This window comes from Diachasmimorpha longicaudata, chromosome 3, assembly GCF_034640455.1.
Source record: "Diachasmimorpha longicaudata isolate KC_UGA_2023 chromosome 3, iyDiaLong2, whole genome shotgun sequence".
NCBI lineage: Eukaryota > Metazoa > Arthropoda > Insecta > Hymenoptera > Braconidae > Diachasmimorpha > Diachasmimorpha longicaudata.
The window spans coordinates 10,037,262-10,054,679 of record NC_087227.1 but is presented as its reverse complement, the minus strand read 5'-3'; the positions used below and the strand labels follow the sequence as shown (position 1 = coordinate 10,054,679).

Sequence of the window (17,418 nt, the reverse complement as noted above, 5' to 3'; positions counted from 1 at the left end):
CACTATTTTGGAAAACAGGATAGACTAATGTAGAGGCTCACGTCGATGTTAGTACCGACCCCGGCGGTGAGAGGCGCCAGCGTCGATCCTGGCGGCTGGGGTAGCGAACCCCAATGATAAGCGCATTGGGGTTTGCGCACCGTCATTATAGGCACGACCAACTAGTGCCATCTTTCGTGAACTTGACGAACTCGTTTGAAATTCAATCGAAATGGGCATTCGTTTGAATTCCCAATCAGTCAGGATTCTCGCAAAAATACAGGTGATTAATATTTATGCTCCTAATAACGCGTTGGATAGTCACAATTTTCTAATGACGAGTTATTTATTGTCCCAATAATCCCAATCTCAAAATCTGTTTAATCATGTGGAAAATTAGAATTTCTATTGCTTTGAAAAAATAATGTTCTCTCCCATTTGGTCATTCCTGTTAATTGCCTCATAATTTATTCAGTTCTTCAATTTTTTTCCTGTTGGCAAAACCATCTGGTAAACGGTGGGAAATAATAAAGAGAAATTTATTCCGCGGACAAGCGCGTAATCGATTAAACCGCACAGTGAATCATCAATTTCCACATCTTTAATGCCACAGTCATTGTCAATTTAATGATTATTGAAGACAAGTAAGGTTCAATCAAAAATAGACGAGGGGATGATTGACCAAATGTCGCTGCGACCTGCTAAACTTCTATTGATCTACAATCGGATTATTCTTAAGACTCCGGTGAAATAATTTTCTTGCGACGAAAATAAATTGAAATTAGTTTATGCTAGTACATATCGTGATAAACAATAAAAAAATATAAAGAATTTTCATGAAAAAGAATTGAAAAGCTAATTAATTAATGGAATCCCTCGAGAGTCAATTGAAATGAGAGGCAATTTCAACCTTGAAAATAATAATTTATTTACAGGATAGTTACAATGGATCTGGTACATTGATTTTAAACAATTTTCAGTCAATAACAAAGTGGATAGTAGAACCAGGTTTATTACGAAAATCAGCGGATCCGGATGCTATTTTTTTTACATTTTTGTTAACAATTGCAAGATTAATACCGCTATGCACGCACGGCACTGTTACGTACCGCTCGTTGTGGAAGTATTATGGAAGGGGGGGAGGTGGGGAAATGAGGATAAGTCTATGAATGGCGAGTGTGCTCGACCGATCTTCAAGGATGCATCCGAGGGAAAGTATTCACAAAGAAGAATAATCACGACGCACCACCAATCCTCTCAGAAATTCTTGCAATTTCACAACTTATCACATTATCATTTCTAAACATCAGTTTTCCTTATATAAAAAAATTAAATTGATAATTATCCTATGCAAAGGAGCCGAAAAAAAAGAACAACTACAATATCCGTTAATTTTTTAGATTGACATTTTTGTGTATTATTTTTAGATATGAAGACATTAATGAGTAAAAATTCGTTTACAGTTATTTTTTTTTAGGAAATGACAAAAAAATTCTCTGGAAAAAACTAGGGCATTTGCTTATTTTTTTGGGTAAATAACATCATTTGAATTTCGCCCTTCTGCGGAATTTATTCTGTTGAAATTTATTGACATCGATTTTTTATTTCGTAAAACGCAAATTGTTTTTATAAAAAAAATGGTAGGATACAAGTGCTTAGAACTTTCAAGCGGATGCACTAGGTTTTTCTATTGAATTTCTTCGCACGTGAGTTAGTTGATTAAAAAATTTCATTTCTCACACTTACTCCTACATTTAGGATGCTTGCGACTCACACAATTACTCAAAAAAAATTCTAATTCTGTAATAATGATCCTAACGACAATAAAATAACTCGACAATTTACATTTCTGTTTATTTCTACATCTCGACTTTCACACAGTCTGCAAACCCATTCATTACACACCTGAATTAATCTCACTATCATCTGTTGACAATTCAATGACTCACTGTTTGTGTTTATATATATATTTTTTTATTCACCAACACATTGATCAGTGCGATTCGCGTGAGAAACTTCTGGTAGAAATTAAAAAATAGAATACACGAAATAAAATGTATCACAGGTACCACAACACGTGGAGAACGAATTGGAGCAAAACGAATAATTCTGACACGACAGTCTGTCATTCAAACGCGAGAATTTGCTGGCACGATACCATTTCAGATAAATGAATTTCACTTTGATGAATTACTTCGAGGATATACGAGTGAGGTAGCACGCGGAATTTAATGGGGATAAGAAATGGCGAATTTCTGGATATTCGGACGTTTGGGAGAGGCGACAAATGAGTTCATCAATTTAATTATTCATTTATTTAATTTCATGTGGGTTTATAACGTTTCTGGAAATGTAGCATTCGAAATAGCGTGTTTGATGGACATAAAGCGCACATTATCAATCATATTTCCAGTAATTAATTCCTGCCGATTAATCGGGTGGGAACAGTCCTATTGAAAATTCATTGAATTTCTCCTAGTGTTTGGTAAAAATCGATAGCATTAAATTTTTCTGTACCAATCGGTCTATTGACGGCTTTTCCGGAGAAACTCCGCTTATTTCTTCTCTTCACATGGAAAAGAGGAGAATTAATAGAGAGAAAATCGTGCGCTGGAAAAAATTGGAAAATTCATGTCACGAAAATGTCTCAGTAGAACAGGTTGTATGTGTAGAGACATGAAAAATGCTTTCCGTTAGACGTTTGCTATTGACAAACGCGTAGTCAATTGGTGGAAGTCCTCAATAGAATACACCGAACACTAGTAGAATTTGCATCGACAGTTCTACAGATTTTTTTGGGTTTTGGGAGTTTAAAGTTGAAATTCTACATTGGAAAATTCGGAAAAACAATTTTCCTAGGAATAAATATCCCGGTATATTTTCTAATTATTTTTGAAGCAGGGGCTGCCCCCTCGCACACCCCCAACAGTGAATTTCACCCTCCGCACCATTTTGACTAAACTGGAATGAAGTTTTTCTAGGATAACACATCATCATCACATTGTGCAAATCGACAGACATAATTTGTGTTCAATTGGTCCTGCTGAATAACTACATCGATAGAATCACATTTTATAAAATTACTGTAAAACGCAATTGCACACATTCTCACATGCACCTAAGTGTAATTTCACGTCCCATTCAGTGCTTAAATTCGTTGAGTTATCTGATTACATGAGTCCGTCACATGTTCAAACAAAGAATTGACACATTACTTTTAGTTAATTGTATTAAAAAATCACTCGAAAAAACGTGGTTCAAATCGCGTGCGTTGATCCCTTGTCATTGTTTTACATTTTTATTTTCAGTTTTTACCTTTCGTTAATGATTTTTTAAACGCTGATTGATAATCCTAGCTACTTTCTTATTGTTTATTAACGTTTAGTTATTTCAATATGAAAATTGAAGTGATTACAAATGTGTGATTGGTCGTAACTCCATTGATTTTAATTCAAATCTCGTTTTTTCGTTCTCGAGAAGAATTTTTCCAATTTTAAAATCAGCAAACTCCACTAAAGGAAATTTTTTTTTATTTGCATTGAGTACAAAAATTGTTTTTATGTGGAATGTCAAGCCATGGGTATCGTATGCACCCAAATAATCCGGCTGTTTCGCGAACAATTTTTCGATTTAATTATCGATGGCATTTCTCAAAAGTTTAAAGCCCCTCAGGCATTCAGTGCAGCTCCAAGACTTTTTCATTTTGCAAAATTGTTTCTTTGACGTTTGTCGACAAACATCGGCCAAGTATCGATTGCATCCGTTTGACAATAAATACGTGTGCCAGCTCCCCTTGGATGTCGTGTACAATGTAAACAATTTGTCTGCCAGTCTCGAATGAAATAAAATTGCACTTTCAGGGTAAATTGTTGAATGAAACTTCAATTTCGACGTTTTTTCGTTTATTTGGTTCGAGGGGACATCTCGATCCAGTTGCTATCTTTTCAACAAATGAAACGTCCTATTCATTGACATTATGTAGAGGGAAATGCGATGAATATTTTGGAGGAAAAAAGAAACCTTCAGTTATCCAGAATTTAATGAAAGCCTTAATGAATCCTCATGAGCTTTTTCATGAATGGCGCTAGTAGTTTTTCTATTACGATTTATTTTGTAAGGGAATCAAGAGCTCTCCAGAGAGGTTTCAATGCAGATTTCATAATTTCCATTGAATAAACGAGATATTTGTAAAAAGTTAAAAGGAAATTTCAAAAATGCACTTTTTTATGAATTTTATTTTGAATCAACGCTCAAAGCCCTGTTCAGACTCGACTGAAGAGTTTCATATGATGAAGGCTGAGATTAGAGACGGGCTATGAGATAGCGAGAGAGAAAAAAAAACGAAAGAGACAAGACAATCCGATAACGATCCCTGAGTAGTCTAGTCTACGACTGGGGAATTCTTTCACACGTTTTACTCCTTTATCCATTGTTCTCATTTTAAAATGGATTCACTGACGCGTCTGGCCAAACAACTATCGCGATTGTCCCTTCTCTCGAGTCTCACTCATCGCTTCCTTCAGCCAATGGCCTCGGTACAGTTTCATAATCACTTTCATTTTCTGTGCTAATTGCATTGATTCTCATTCTCATTGAATGCGAGTATCTGTTGATTCTGCGAACTATCGGGGATAAACCAAAATATATTTTTCACCTTATGACAAAAGCAATTCACTCATCAGAATCGTAAGACTGGATTTAAATTAATAGTCTGGGACAACTGATCGCTGCACAGCAGAATAATAAACAAAAAAAATCCAGCGAATTTCTGATTAAAAAATGAGACAAAAAGTTCGCAATAAACGACATCGATGCACTACTTTGTCAATGCCATTCTTGACTATGAAATTTACACTCTGTCTGCACACCCATTCGTCAAGAATGAAGTCCCCAACAAAAGCCTTAAGATATTCTCCCCATATTCTCCAATAAAAAACCTTGAAAAAATTGTAATTTTTTTTTACGCCACGGATATCGTACTTTGCCCTCCCCCTCTTAACTGATGGCTCGCCCTAATAGCCACCCTCCTTTCCTTACCTTCCCCTTTTGTGATCGATAAACACCCACCGGAGGCCCTCCGAAACTCTCGACATGGCACGTATGTAACGTGACTCTATCCCCCATATTAAATTCCAATTTTTTATTCTGGAATCGCTGGTAATTCCTCTGATCTACTGCAATCCTGGGATGTCCCGGCAGATCTCAAAGTATTTTTCGGGAACGGGAGGAACAAATTTCATCAATTGTCAATATTGTCATTGATTTGATAACAATAATAAACTGATTACACGAAGTAAAAGAGAACAATTCGCAGTTTAACAGTATTTTTCTCCTCTAATAATCAATTATTTCAATAATTAATCGCTTCTGATAGAATTTTCCAATGTTTTTACAACATTCTCATTGGCAGTAAAATCATGAATAAAATCTTGAATAAAAAACAATATCATCAACTTGAGAATTCGTCTCTCCCATGTGTCCATGGCATATTATCTGTGCCAATGTTCTATAAATTTTTTATCAACTAGCAACGCATTTTATTTATAAATATCTAATATAGTATATGTCAGTATTCAATGGCTATAAATTGTGTTTACTCACGCCATCTCATTCATCTTCAATCGTGACCTCCACTAGCTCTCCCATTTACACCAATTTACCTTAGAAGATTTTATTGGATTTTTGATGAATTCCTGGTCAAAAAGCCCGTCAACTCATTGTCAGCAGCAATTTTCTAAGTTACATTTTCTATAGAGTGAATTCCATTGAGCATTCCTATTGGAAAGAAGAAATCCAATAAAATTTTCTAATCAATTCACTCGATTTTTCCGCAACATTTCTCTGGCGTATTTACCTAAATTGAATGATCGAGAAAAAATTGCATCTATTTGTTTATGTTTATTTTTTGGTTTCAGTTGGATTGAAGGGTATCATAAGTGTTCATCCAGTGAACACATGTACATAATTTTAATTCCCCCAGGAGACAGAACCACACATCTGTCCGAGAAAAAAAAACTCTACCAGGGGAGAGTGGCATCAGCATTAAAAACATGAGTACATTTCTTCGTTATGTACATTAAAATTCAATTTCAAAAATTATAAGCGAAAAGGCCATCTCCTCTAGATAAACAGAAATGCTCATTACGTTTTGTGGTAAATGCAGAATTGTTTCAGAGGTTATTTTCTATCTTTGGCCCTGTTATGTTGTCTGCTTTGCAGTGCAAACGACACGAAATAATAAAAAATCTCATTAAACATAAACAAGGGAATGAGCCCTGTTTTTACATTCAAAATTCGCTCATTCCCCTGTGACCATGAGAATATTCGGGATGTTAAAGGGAAAAGGTCTTGCAATGGTATGGGTTTCCGGGAGATTACAATTCGGCTTTTCCTCCACTCTAACAATGATGAAAAATAACCGCGTGAACAATAACCGACAATTCGTTGCATAAAAAAAGCATAAAAAAGAAATTCACGATTCCACATGTCAAGGAGGCATTGGGGCGCGATAAACACTCTCCTCCTTTTAAAATATCGAAAGTTCATCAATAAAATGCTTAATAAGATAATTATTATTTTCATGGGACATAAAAGTGATTCTCTCGATAAATAAAATTCACCCAGTCGTTGTATAAAATAACAGACAGAAATATAACTCTCCAAGGACCCATTCCATTGCAAGGACGCACCCGAAAATTCTTAATGTTAATAATATTTAGACACTGGTGGTGATTTGTTCGATAACAGTGACATCTCGATAACGCCTGGGTCTTGGTCGATACGTATCATGATTGCCATGAAGTCCTTCAGGTACACTCTTGCTCGGCCTAAGGGTATGGTGATGATGATAAGGAACAGATTGGCAGTAGTGGTGTTCTCCAACGTGTACACAATTGTGCTCCGGCATTTCGTGATATTGGGGATGGAGCGGTGTCTGCGGCTGATCTCTCATCTCTTGTTCAATATCTAGGGGTACATGGAGTGACTGGGATTTTGGTAAACGCTGCCTAGGAGGTGGTGGACAAGCGCATGGCGGTGGCAATTGTTGGCTAACGTGGGACAATTGCGATGCATGAAGTACTGGCGACGACGGCTGTCTACCCCAGCCAACGAGAAATAGAAGCCCAGCACCACATAAGGAACTTAATGTGCAAGCGTAGTAACCAACACGTGGAATACTTGCGTTCATGTAACCTGAGGGAAATTCAATTTACCGCATGAAATTTTGAGAAATCGCCTGGAAGACATTGGATGAACAATCGATTTGTGCTTTAAGTTTATGGATTTATCGATGTGTCCATCGAGGGGAAGAGGTAGAAGATGATTTATCTAATATATGTCATCATTATCTGGGAATTCCTGAGGAGTTCTGGCTGATCTCTGATTTAATGGTTTCCATTAATTAAATTCTCATAATTTTTGAAAAAATAATTTGGACAACAATAACTAGTCTGAGACATCAAAAACAGGCGGGAGTTCTTGTGACTTGAGAGCTTGCGGGACACGCCAGACGATGTCAAACTTATTAAAATTGTTTCTCAACTATCTTGAAACTAATTGATGAAGAAATTCAAAGTAATGGAACGGGGTATTTCACTGAGCCTTTGATGGTCTTATCATTCACGATTGAATGGGCCTTTTGCGCGTAATTTCCCTACCGTTTCTGAATGAAAAACTCCTTGGAAATCCCGGGGGAAACGCGAATTCTTATCGAGTCCCCTCACCGTCAATTTTACTGTAATTAAAGTGGTATCAGATACGCCAGAAAAAATGATGAGGCGAAATTTTTCCCGGTGTTAATTATGTCATTTTATTCGATTCATTAAGTAGTCACGGACGCACTCAAGCGACGGCTTCCACAGTTTGATTGAGCAAATAATCCTGACGCGGGAGAGAATCATAAAAATGTTCCCAGGTTTTGAACTTTCTCGGGTGACTTTCGACTCGTCTCTGGCCATCTACTCACTCTCACTTGGGTTTAATTTCGTTCATGAGAGACGATCAGATGTAATTAGTTTCAATTGTTAGCAATGGTGATGACGGTAGCTAAGTTACCTCTCTCTATCTCACTTACATTATTCTTTGTCTTAATATTAGTTCGTGGATGGCTTTCGCTGCATTGTTACTAATTTATGAGAATTTAATTGACTGTTCCGTCGCAATTTTCTAGGTGTTTACGCTGAATTAATTTTAAAGAGCAATGGGAACGTCCCCGAGGTTCCGCTAAAATTCCCCACAATCGGCAATTATTTTCTTCAAATGACCAATAAAAGTTCAATCGATCCGCGACAAGAACTTGAACAAGAAGAGTTCCAATGATTGATTGAGTGAAACTCTCAGAATTGATGAATGAATTTAATTAGAATTTATTTCTTGGCGCACGAATGTCGGTTTTTACGGGGAAAATATTGAGGGAAATTGTCAATGGCATCGGCTTCAATGATAACAGCTTTTTCATCATACTCACCAGTGAGAGGAACTCCAAGAAGAATTGGCAGCGCTTCAGCGGCTTGAACAAGTGCCCAAGATCTCGCAAAGTGTCGTGCACGTAATCTCTCCAGTGCTAGCATCTTCAGAGAGTAGAGGGAACCACCAAGTGATGCACCGTATAATCCAGAGGCTAATACCAAACCATGGTAACCCTCAACACTACCAAGTGCTATTTGTGCTAGAGCTGTAAAATCAACAAACTGGACGTTAATTTTCCAGCGCAATGACGATAATCGCCCGGTCATGTTTGTTTGACCGATAAACACTGACAAGATAATCCAAATTTTACGGTTCTATTTGCCATTGGATAGCCAGTGGAATTTAGCGATTTGTAACACTAGAAATTGCCACTTTCGCTCGATTGAGTCGGCACAGGGAATTGAATTGATTTTTTTTCACCTCTGTGTGAACTCGGTACTTCAATTTTAACGTGAGTGATGACATTATTACCCGGAAAGTTCACCGAATGTAACTGAAAACTTTCGCTAACGTCCCAGACAACTGAGTCCTCTTATCTCCCTATTCCACTTCATTTCAAAATTTCATCTCCTCAGGAATCGGTGAACGAAGCACTTTAGCACTTTCGCTCCACTTTCCTTCGGAATTTTCAATTTCCATGATTTCCGCGGGGAGAAAATAATTCCGTTAAATGGTGGATATTGCTCCTAATTTTAGGTCTGGTCTATCTTCAGAAATAAAAAAAAGAAATAGAAATTTCTGGTCATCCCTGTCTGCAGAGTACGGAATTTTCTACTGACACGAGAGTTTCTTCGACTCGATAAATAATTCTAATTGAAATCAGTTCATTTCTAGAATGAAAAATCGTTTGAGATCTTGGGCTATCACTGGGAAAAGGTCAAGTCTAACTTGCCTCCTGAGAGGCTTCCTTCGAAGACCTGGCAGATCAATAGACAATCGTGTTAAAATTATTGATAATATTTTCAATTAAAAGCCCGTAATTATCACTCCACGAATAATTGGATAAACCCAACCATCCAATTATCCCTAATTAGAATTGAATTTAATACTGGGATCGTTAAACGTGACACGATAATTATTCAATTGGTAATACAACCATTGGATGGCATCCCGAACAGGTTGAATATGGGGAGAAGTCCCTGCGCTTGACTCATTTGCAATTCATAACTGTGCCAGTTGTAGACGTGCCGAAATAGAGAAAAACATCTGTGGCTCAAACACTCTCTCAATTTATAACAGTTAAAATCAAAAGGCATTTTCTTGCCAACAGGCATTTGCACGTGTCGGATAAAATGAAGATGGAAATTTTGTTGCTGGGAGAATATCTCCGGCTTTTCCCCTTCGTTCTCACATCGTTGTCATAAAACATGGTAAATATTTTTCACTGTTATATTGTCTCTGCTGGGTACTTTGAATTTACAATTTTCCCTATCACTCGTACGATACAGAGATGAGTTGGCTTTCCGTATCCGTAATTCCCACTGGGAGGTGTAGACATGCTGCACTATCATTTATTCTCCCCTTTCAACTTTTTTCCCTCGGACTTGAGGGATTTACTATTTTCTGGCTCAATACCTCTCTGTCCCGGCTGAATAAGTAAGTAAACAAACGCTTGGAACATCCAATAACACTATTATCAAGTACAATAATCTGTAAAATTAATTTTCCTAATTATGAAACCAAAAATTCTATTCGAGTCACCAAACAGGTGGTTAAATTTTCGAAATAATTCGTAGAATGTACCTGTCGAGCCGAACAATATCAGTTCCGGCTGACAATTTTATTGAATTCCACCCCTTCCTGGACTATCCATCGTACCGTAATTCTCGCGTTCATGTCCTGGTGATTTTATAGAATTTTCTGGCCGGTTGGTGGGTTATTATTGAACGAGTTCCCAGGAAGATTGTTCTCATCTCGATAATTTACAAATCGCCAACTGATAATATCATGCGCATTCTCCGTGACTCCCTGACGAGAAGGGAGGATCGGGGATGGGACTAACCCGATCTGTCGCGTTTCACACTCACGGGACTCTGTCATCCTCCTCTCAGTGGATTCTCACTGCTGCACAACTTCATTCCATCGGGCTTTTCCTCAGTTTTCCCTCCCTTCACCCGAAGACTGTATTTCATTTAGCCCAGTGAAAACTTTTCCCACTCGGGGAATTAAACGAACGAACGTTTGCCACTTTGTATTGTTTGCATCGTAACAACTCATTTAGTACAGAATGTAAATTTTGATTTTATTCTCGTTGGGATTTTTGGTTTGAGTTGATGAAGACGCCTGGATAATCCAGGGGGAGTTTAATTGAAGCGTGCAGGAAAATTCAAATGAACGTTCCCTCTACTCAACTAAACAAAGTACCTCGTGGTTCTCTTTGAATCTGAGTGCTCGGAGAGTTGTTCAGCAAATACTGGGGGAAATTGAATGAGAAAGCCCAGGTGAGAGTTAAATAGAAACTCCGAAATATGCTCAGCACTCAGGTATTTCCATTAATAATTCTCCCCTTTCTCCACCTCCCCTCGATAATTCTGCTGTTTTGTGACGAGAAATTTTCGGTTTAATATCTTCAGGATCTCCCTGATTTTCCAGTTCAGATGCACCAGGGTTTCTCCCTTCGAAATTTAAGGGAAAGGAACTCCATAACAGCGTGACAATGTTTTACATTTTGGAATAAACCTTAATTAAATTAAATACGGTCACAGTAGTATTTTTATTTTAAAATATCACGATGAAAAAAAGGTAAACGGGCAGCGTCGAATTTATTTATATTTTTTCGTAGAAAAAATCCCTTTGATTTTCAATTGCAAATGCACTTTGTCTCGTCAGTTCAACACTCAAGCGAGTGACGGGTCTCCATAATAGCACGAAAATGCATCATCTCCGTTTTAACGCAGGTATCTCGCTCAGGAAATTGCAAATCCCCTCGTCCAGACGAGCCTCGTATCTCGTTTTAACCCTTTCATACCTTCTCCAGTGCTTTTCACTCCCCCTACAAGCGATAAACCCGATTTTTTTCCACTCAAAGCTTCCCGGGGGCTTAAAATACCCAGCTAGGAATGGAAAAGACCTAAATCTCGGTGTTTAGGTACATGAAGTGAGCTCACGTGCACCCAATCCTTCGAAATCCAACTTCCACTGATTCTGCGGTAGACTGCCATTGTGTTAACGCACCTCAAGGTCTTTCACGAAATTCAGAATTCCCTATTCTTCAGCGAAGTCAATGTTTTCCAAAAGCCCACTCCGAATATGAATTTATTGCACGCTATTATTTAAATTATTATTATTTTCAGAAGTGTTTATGTCTGAATGAAGAAAATAATTTTTAGTTAATTTTTTTATCTCAAATTTTAAATAGAAAATTCAGGTGGAATTGATATGCGAAAAGGGCGGCCAATGTCGGACTTATTTCGGCTTCGATCACTAGGGAAATATTGGCTGCTAACGTTGGGGCAGCGTAGAATTACGAATCACCCAATCCAATCTACAATATATTGTAGAAAGTCCGTACACAGGGAATTTATGATTTGTTATGAAAAATATATGGACTATGTTGTTACGAAAGCAATATCCGACTTTTGCTGAATCGCGACTCATTTTTTCTCCCGTCACATTCTTGAATTTCCGTCGAATGAAATAAGGAAATTCTAAAATGGTGGTAAAACGTTACGACGAGCATCCAGGAGGTATCAAACTTTACACTTGAATATTGAGACCTGAAACGTTGCCAATAACCTTAAGACGTCCCTCGTGAAGATCCCGGAAGAGATGAGAAAACTGGCTATCGATACCCTTTACGATGCGGAAATATTCCGTTGAGTTTATAGTTAACCGGGGATAACCGGACTTCCCCCAGGGTTCATGGGTACGTGTGGATTACAAGTAGGTACTCACCAACTCCCACTAGTGCGGCTTGGCACAGATATTGCCTCGATACTAGACACTGGGCTGATGGTCGTGCTGTTACTGTACCCCATGCTGCGCACCCGAGAGCTGCTGCAAGCCCTAAACACGACTGGAGGAGGACTAGGGAACTTATCTCAAGCCCACACTGGACTCCCTGGAGAACCTGAAACAATGAACCTTCGAATCTTCATATGACCTCCATCAACATCATGATTCCAGCCCTTGGGGTACCTCAAAATTCCAGATGTGTTTTTTTTAAATTTTTTCATTCATTTTTTCGCCTATGGGGATTTATCAAAAACGAAAATTGGAAAATTTAATTCATGGGAGGCGAGGGGGGGAGAGTTTATTTATTTTATGCTCGACTGCAGTCACTCTGTACCCTCCCTCCAGGACAAACTGGAAAAAAATAAATGAAACTGTAGTTGACGTGATTGGTGCGAAGCCTATGTCGATTAGGTCTCACAGTTCTCATCCAATCTACCACCCGTGGTGGATCGTAAAGCTCTCGATTGTGTGACGTTATACGACGCGAGGTGGCAAACTACGATGACAATGGCACACGTGTCGGCTCTCTCAAGGGTTCGTGATCCTCGTAAAAAGGCCATTTCTTCGACATGAAATTCCTTTCGTACAACTTTCTAATTTTTACATTTCCGGTTCTGCCGCGTAAAAATGACTTAAAAAGTTCTCAAGCACAATATCGCCATCAGGATTTTTCATTCGTTTATTTAACAGAAAATTGATATAAATCCCTTTTTTGTGTACAACAATAATCTTCTATTCCCACTCTATCCTACGCTTTTCTGCTCTACATTCCATTCGAGTGTTCAAAGCTGTAATTGAGTTTATTCCCCTCCATCTATTCATGCTTCCTACATCCACCGCTCTGAATTATTTCCATCTCCCCCAGGAAAAAAACTGCTTTTCCCCCATTTCGCATGAAAAAGTTAACCACGATTTTTTTTTACCATCATATTTCTTTTTGTATTCAACTTACAATGTAAAAGGCCGGTGTATAGAGTCCAAACGCTGCGGAGCCAGCAGCCAGCATGAGCATTCGTACAGGTCGACTCCCCAAGGGGCTCAAGTCCACAAATGGTTGTCGTGGCATTTTATTAGTACTATTTTTTTTCTCCTTAACTTTTGTGCGTTGATTTTTAAGGTGAACTATTGCCCTGCGCTGTGGATGATACAGCGATGCACTTCTGTAGATTAATCCGAGGAAAAATGTCAACGACAGTGCACCAGTCACCGACTGAAGTCCCAGCCTCCAGCCAAGGCCTCTACAATTATATTTTTTAATTTTATTTCGTGTTTATTCTTCTCTCTTCATTATTGCAAATGTGTTTTACTGTGTTTTCGTTCCAATTTAATCTTATCTTGTATTTGCGGTTTATTCGCATCGAGGGAACAATTTCACGATTAGCAAAAGATAAATTACTATTGGGTTATTTAATTATTAAGCTATTGTTGTATTAAATCAGTTTATTTATCTCTAACAAATATATTAATGCGAAGGTTGGAGAATTTTCGTTTAAGGAAAAGTCCCTGGAAGGTCTCGGGATATTGTGAGGGGATAAAAATTGTCGGCGAAAAAACTGAAAAATTGGGGTAATTCCGGGCCAATTAAGGGTAAGAATGATAATCTCCCGAATTGTCCTCTAATTTTGAGTAAAATTGTCCACCCGGCAACACCGGTGGTGCCCCATTTTCACTGTATTCTCCCATCGGATGGAATATATTATTCCGCGCGTTCATCCGTGAAAAATCTCCCCCGAGTTTTTCCATTTTTTTTATCCTAGACTAGAGGATGTGGGCGGGGGTTGAAACGCGTGGGAGTTCCAGGTGAGTCTCGGATCACACTCTGTACACGAGTGGCTTTCGCTCCGGTAGATTCACCAGTTTTTGTTTTTATTTTGTACGTCAGGGCGCTTTGTGAACACACCAGGGGCGCTCGCTACTGCACGTGTCTGACTGTCGAAGTTTTTTTCCACTTGCTGGGGGAGAGCGTAAGACGAATCGGGATTGAAGAGAGAACTTGCCACGTTTGATCGTATAAAGTGCTCAGGGATTCGCACAGAGTTTTTATGATTTTCGAACCGAGGGCGTTTGAGATTTTCGGGGAGTTTAATAGTTTTTTTTACGATTCGGACGCATTGTTGGTAATAAAATGGAATGTCAAGGGAGGACTTGTTGTATTTTTTGAGAGGGAGAGGGAGAATGATTAATTTCTATTTTTTACCTTGAGGGATTTTTAGCTTATCTAACGGGAGAAGTGGAAAATCTGTCAGAAAATTCATGTCTCAATTTATGACGTCCACTCCAATCAAATGGGATTTCCAATTTTTAATGAGACTTCAAGAAACGATAATTCATCAGCCGTTGAATTACCTTTCCATTTTAATGAGAATGTAATTCCGAAAACGGGAACAATGAGGTCAGTGATATGAGATGAAACTCGCTCGCGGCGTTGAGGGAACAATCACTCTGCAACGTTCATAATTGTGAAATGAAAGCATCGAGGAATCCGACAGCTTTCGAAAAACGAGGAAAAATTAATATTTCTAGTTCACATCCCTGCACATCCTATCCAATTTTTCACATGATTAATTTTAAATGCCCGACCCATCCTATGTTAATTCCGAATAAAATGAACCCTGCAAAGTAATTCGTAAAAGTTAAATTCATAAATCTCCATTTGCCTTCCACTCGCAAATGTCTGTTTGATCCTCTTGTGTATTTACATACACTGAGTGAAAATGTGTGCAGAGAACCCCCCGGGAGTTCCCAAAAAATAAACTTAATGCTTTCAAGAGACACTTAATAAATGAAAAAGCTCGAGGGGTTTTTTGCGCAACGGACCGCGAGTAAAAAATTTTTATAACAGTTTATTTTTATTTTCATTTTGCAATCAATTTTTATAACTATTCAGGTTTTTTAAATACTACGCTCGATTGATTCCCCCTGAGCGTTGCAATGTGGTCTCTGTTTTAATCGCAGAACACCCTTGATTTAATTGAGCGACGCGCGTAATGTTATTGGTGAAAATATTCGCTTTGTTAGGTAAATTCAATCATGAGTAAAGCACGAGTTTTAAATTTCTTGTTTAAAATGTTCTCCTTCATTCTCCAACAAATTCTTCACCCCCTCAGTAATTCAGAAGCGACGTGGTAAATCACTTTAAGCCGACTTAACAATGCGCCAACTTTTCCAGGCACATGTACGAAACTTAGAAAGGTAACAAAATTTTCATGATAACCTTCTTTGGAGAGCGAATTAAGGGCTGGAAAAAAGGTCCTGCCAAAACAGTGTCTACTTCCCCTGAATTTTGAGCTTTTTACCCCGATGTTTCTTAATCAATCGAATGCTCGAAGCTCTAAATGGAAATTCAATATAATTCTGAAGCTTAATTTGGGAACTAAAAATTGAACAAGTTGTCCCTTTAATTTTCAAAATTAAAATTGTAAAGAACTGCAGAAACCCTTCTGCCAAGTTATGCCATTAATTTCCCGAGTGAATTTCCGATCTCTAATTGGAAAATTTTATTTAATTGAAAATTGGTCAGCAGTGAAATTCCCCCAGACCCGTGTTCCCTCATTGTCGGCGAATTACCTGAGGACGAATGAACAATATCTCGCAGTTCACTCGTCACGCGAACGATGCACGACCCAAGTGATGATGACGGCTGAAGGGGCGTCGCAGTTTAATTAAACATTCCCGTAATTGAAGCGGTGAACAAAGGGAAGACGAGAAGTAGGAAAGAGTGATAAGCAGACTCACCCGACTGCTTCCTTGTAGAAGACGCTGAAGAGGGCTATTCCCACCCCGGTGCCAGCTTGCAAGACCATCTCGACGAACTCCCGTCGTTTCTTGAAGTAATGGCCGAGGATCAAGCCGGCAGTTTCCCGCACCAATCCAGCTCCAGCCCCGAGGACAAGACCATAGCTGTTGCATTTTGCAAAAAGTAAATACTGTGAGTGTCGGGGGTTTAACTGGAGGAGAAGAGGGTGAGTAGTAAAAGCACTGTGCGGTATTGAAGCAAACAGTCGACACCCTGGCGTCACCGGCTGTTGGAGCTTTTTCGTTACTCTTCTGTCCCCGAACGGACCCGATCTTTCGCTGTCTTCTGCCCCGAATTTTCATATTTATTTATTTTCCTCTTCGATCAGCTTTTCGTAACCTCCGGAGCAGCTTTTTTCCCTCGATACTGTCCTGGCATTTGTATTGATGGGGGCTGTTTATCTCATTCGCGATACGCCAAAAATGATTGGCATAAATCATGAACTAAATTATGGCACGAGAGATTGCCTCTGTTTACGCGAGTGGAAATAAATGAGAAACCAAATTGTGTGTGATATTTTGAAAATGAGACTGCTTATTTGCAACCGCTGCGGACGACGTGCAGATATTTTATGGAAAACTCGGCATAAACTCTATCTCTCGTCTCCCTTGAATTTCATTCTCGTGAGGGTTTATAACTTGTGGCCTCATCTAAATATTCAGGGTCTTCGTAATTATCGTTGTATTTATTTAATGCCCACCTCAACTCCACGAAATTATTTATCCCAGGGCTGGGAATATTTCTCGAGAGAAAGAGTTTAATACTTTGATAATGAAAAAAAATCCAGCTAATTATGTGTTTCAATCGCAGGATAATTAAGTCAAGATTTTTTAGATTAAGATATTTTCGACTGGGAAAATCTATTCAATGAATTTGTCAGGTTGGGTCTGCAAGCTTTGATCAGATAGCCTCAACGATTCTCCTCATCAACATACCTTATCACCACTTGATGCATGTGAAGAGCAAACGAAGTGAAGAGCGAAGCGAGGGCAAAAACGAAACCGCCAATTACAGCAGTGAGCCTCGTACTTCCTCGTCGGCACGCACCCACTACCAGTGGAGCTGAACCACGTGATACAGCAGCACTCAAAGCTCCAGCCCAGGCTAAAATAAATCGAAAAAACCAATGCCCTTTTTTTTAAAAAACCGAACGTTTGGGGTAAAAGAAATAGGAAAAATATATAACGAGCAGTCACGTCAGCCTGATCAGCCCTTGACCC

General features: G+C 38.7%; 1 protein-coding gene across 4 annotated transcripts in view; it reads right to left on the bottom strand.

Moving 5' to 3' along the window:
- Window positions 1–899: 899 nt before the first annotated feature.
- The window catches only part of LOC135159971 (monocarboxylate transporter 10), a 61,451-nt gene continuing 44,932 nt past the window's right edge, over window positions 900–17,418 (bottom strand). For all 4 annotated transcript variants that reach the window (XM_064116058.1, XM_064116061.1, XM_064116059.1 and 1 more), the window contains 6 exons: window positions 17,134–17,302; window positions 16,138–16,302; window positions 13,355–13,640; window positions 12,343–12,517; window positions 8,447–8,653; window positions 900–7,173 (listed from right to left, as the gene is read on the bottom strand). In XM_064116058.1, the coding sequence (XP_063972128.1) occupies window positions 6,695–7,173; window positions 8,447–8,653; window positions 12,343–12,517; window positions 13,355–13,640; window positions 16,138–16,302; window positions 17,134–17,302 (1,481 nt within the window). In that variant the 3' untranslated portion in view covers window positions 900–6,694. The remainder of the gene's footprint in view (window positions 7,174–8,446; window positions 8,654–12,342; window positions 12,518–13,354; window positions 13,641–16,137; window positions 16,303–17,133; window positions 17,303–17,418) is intronic.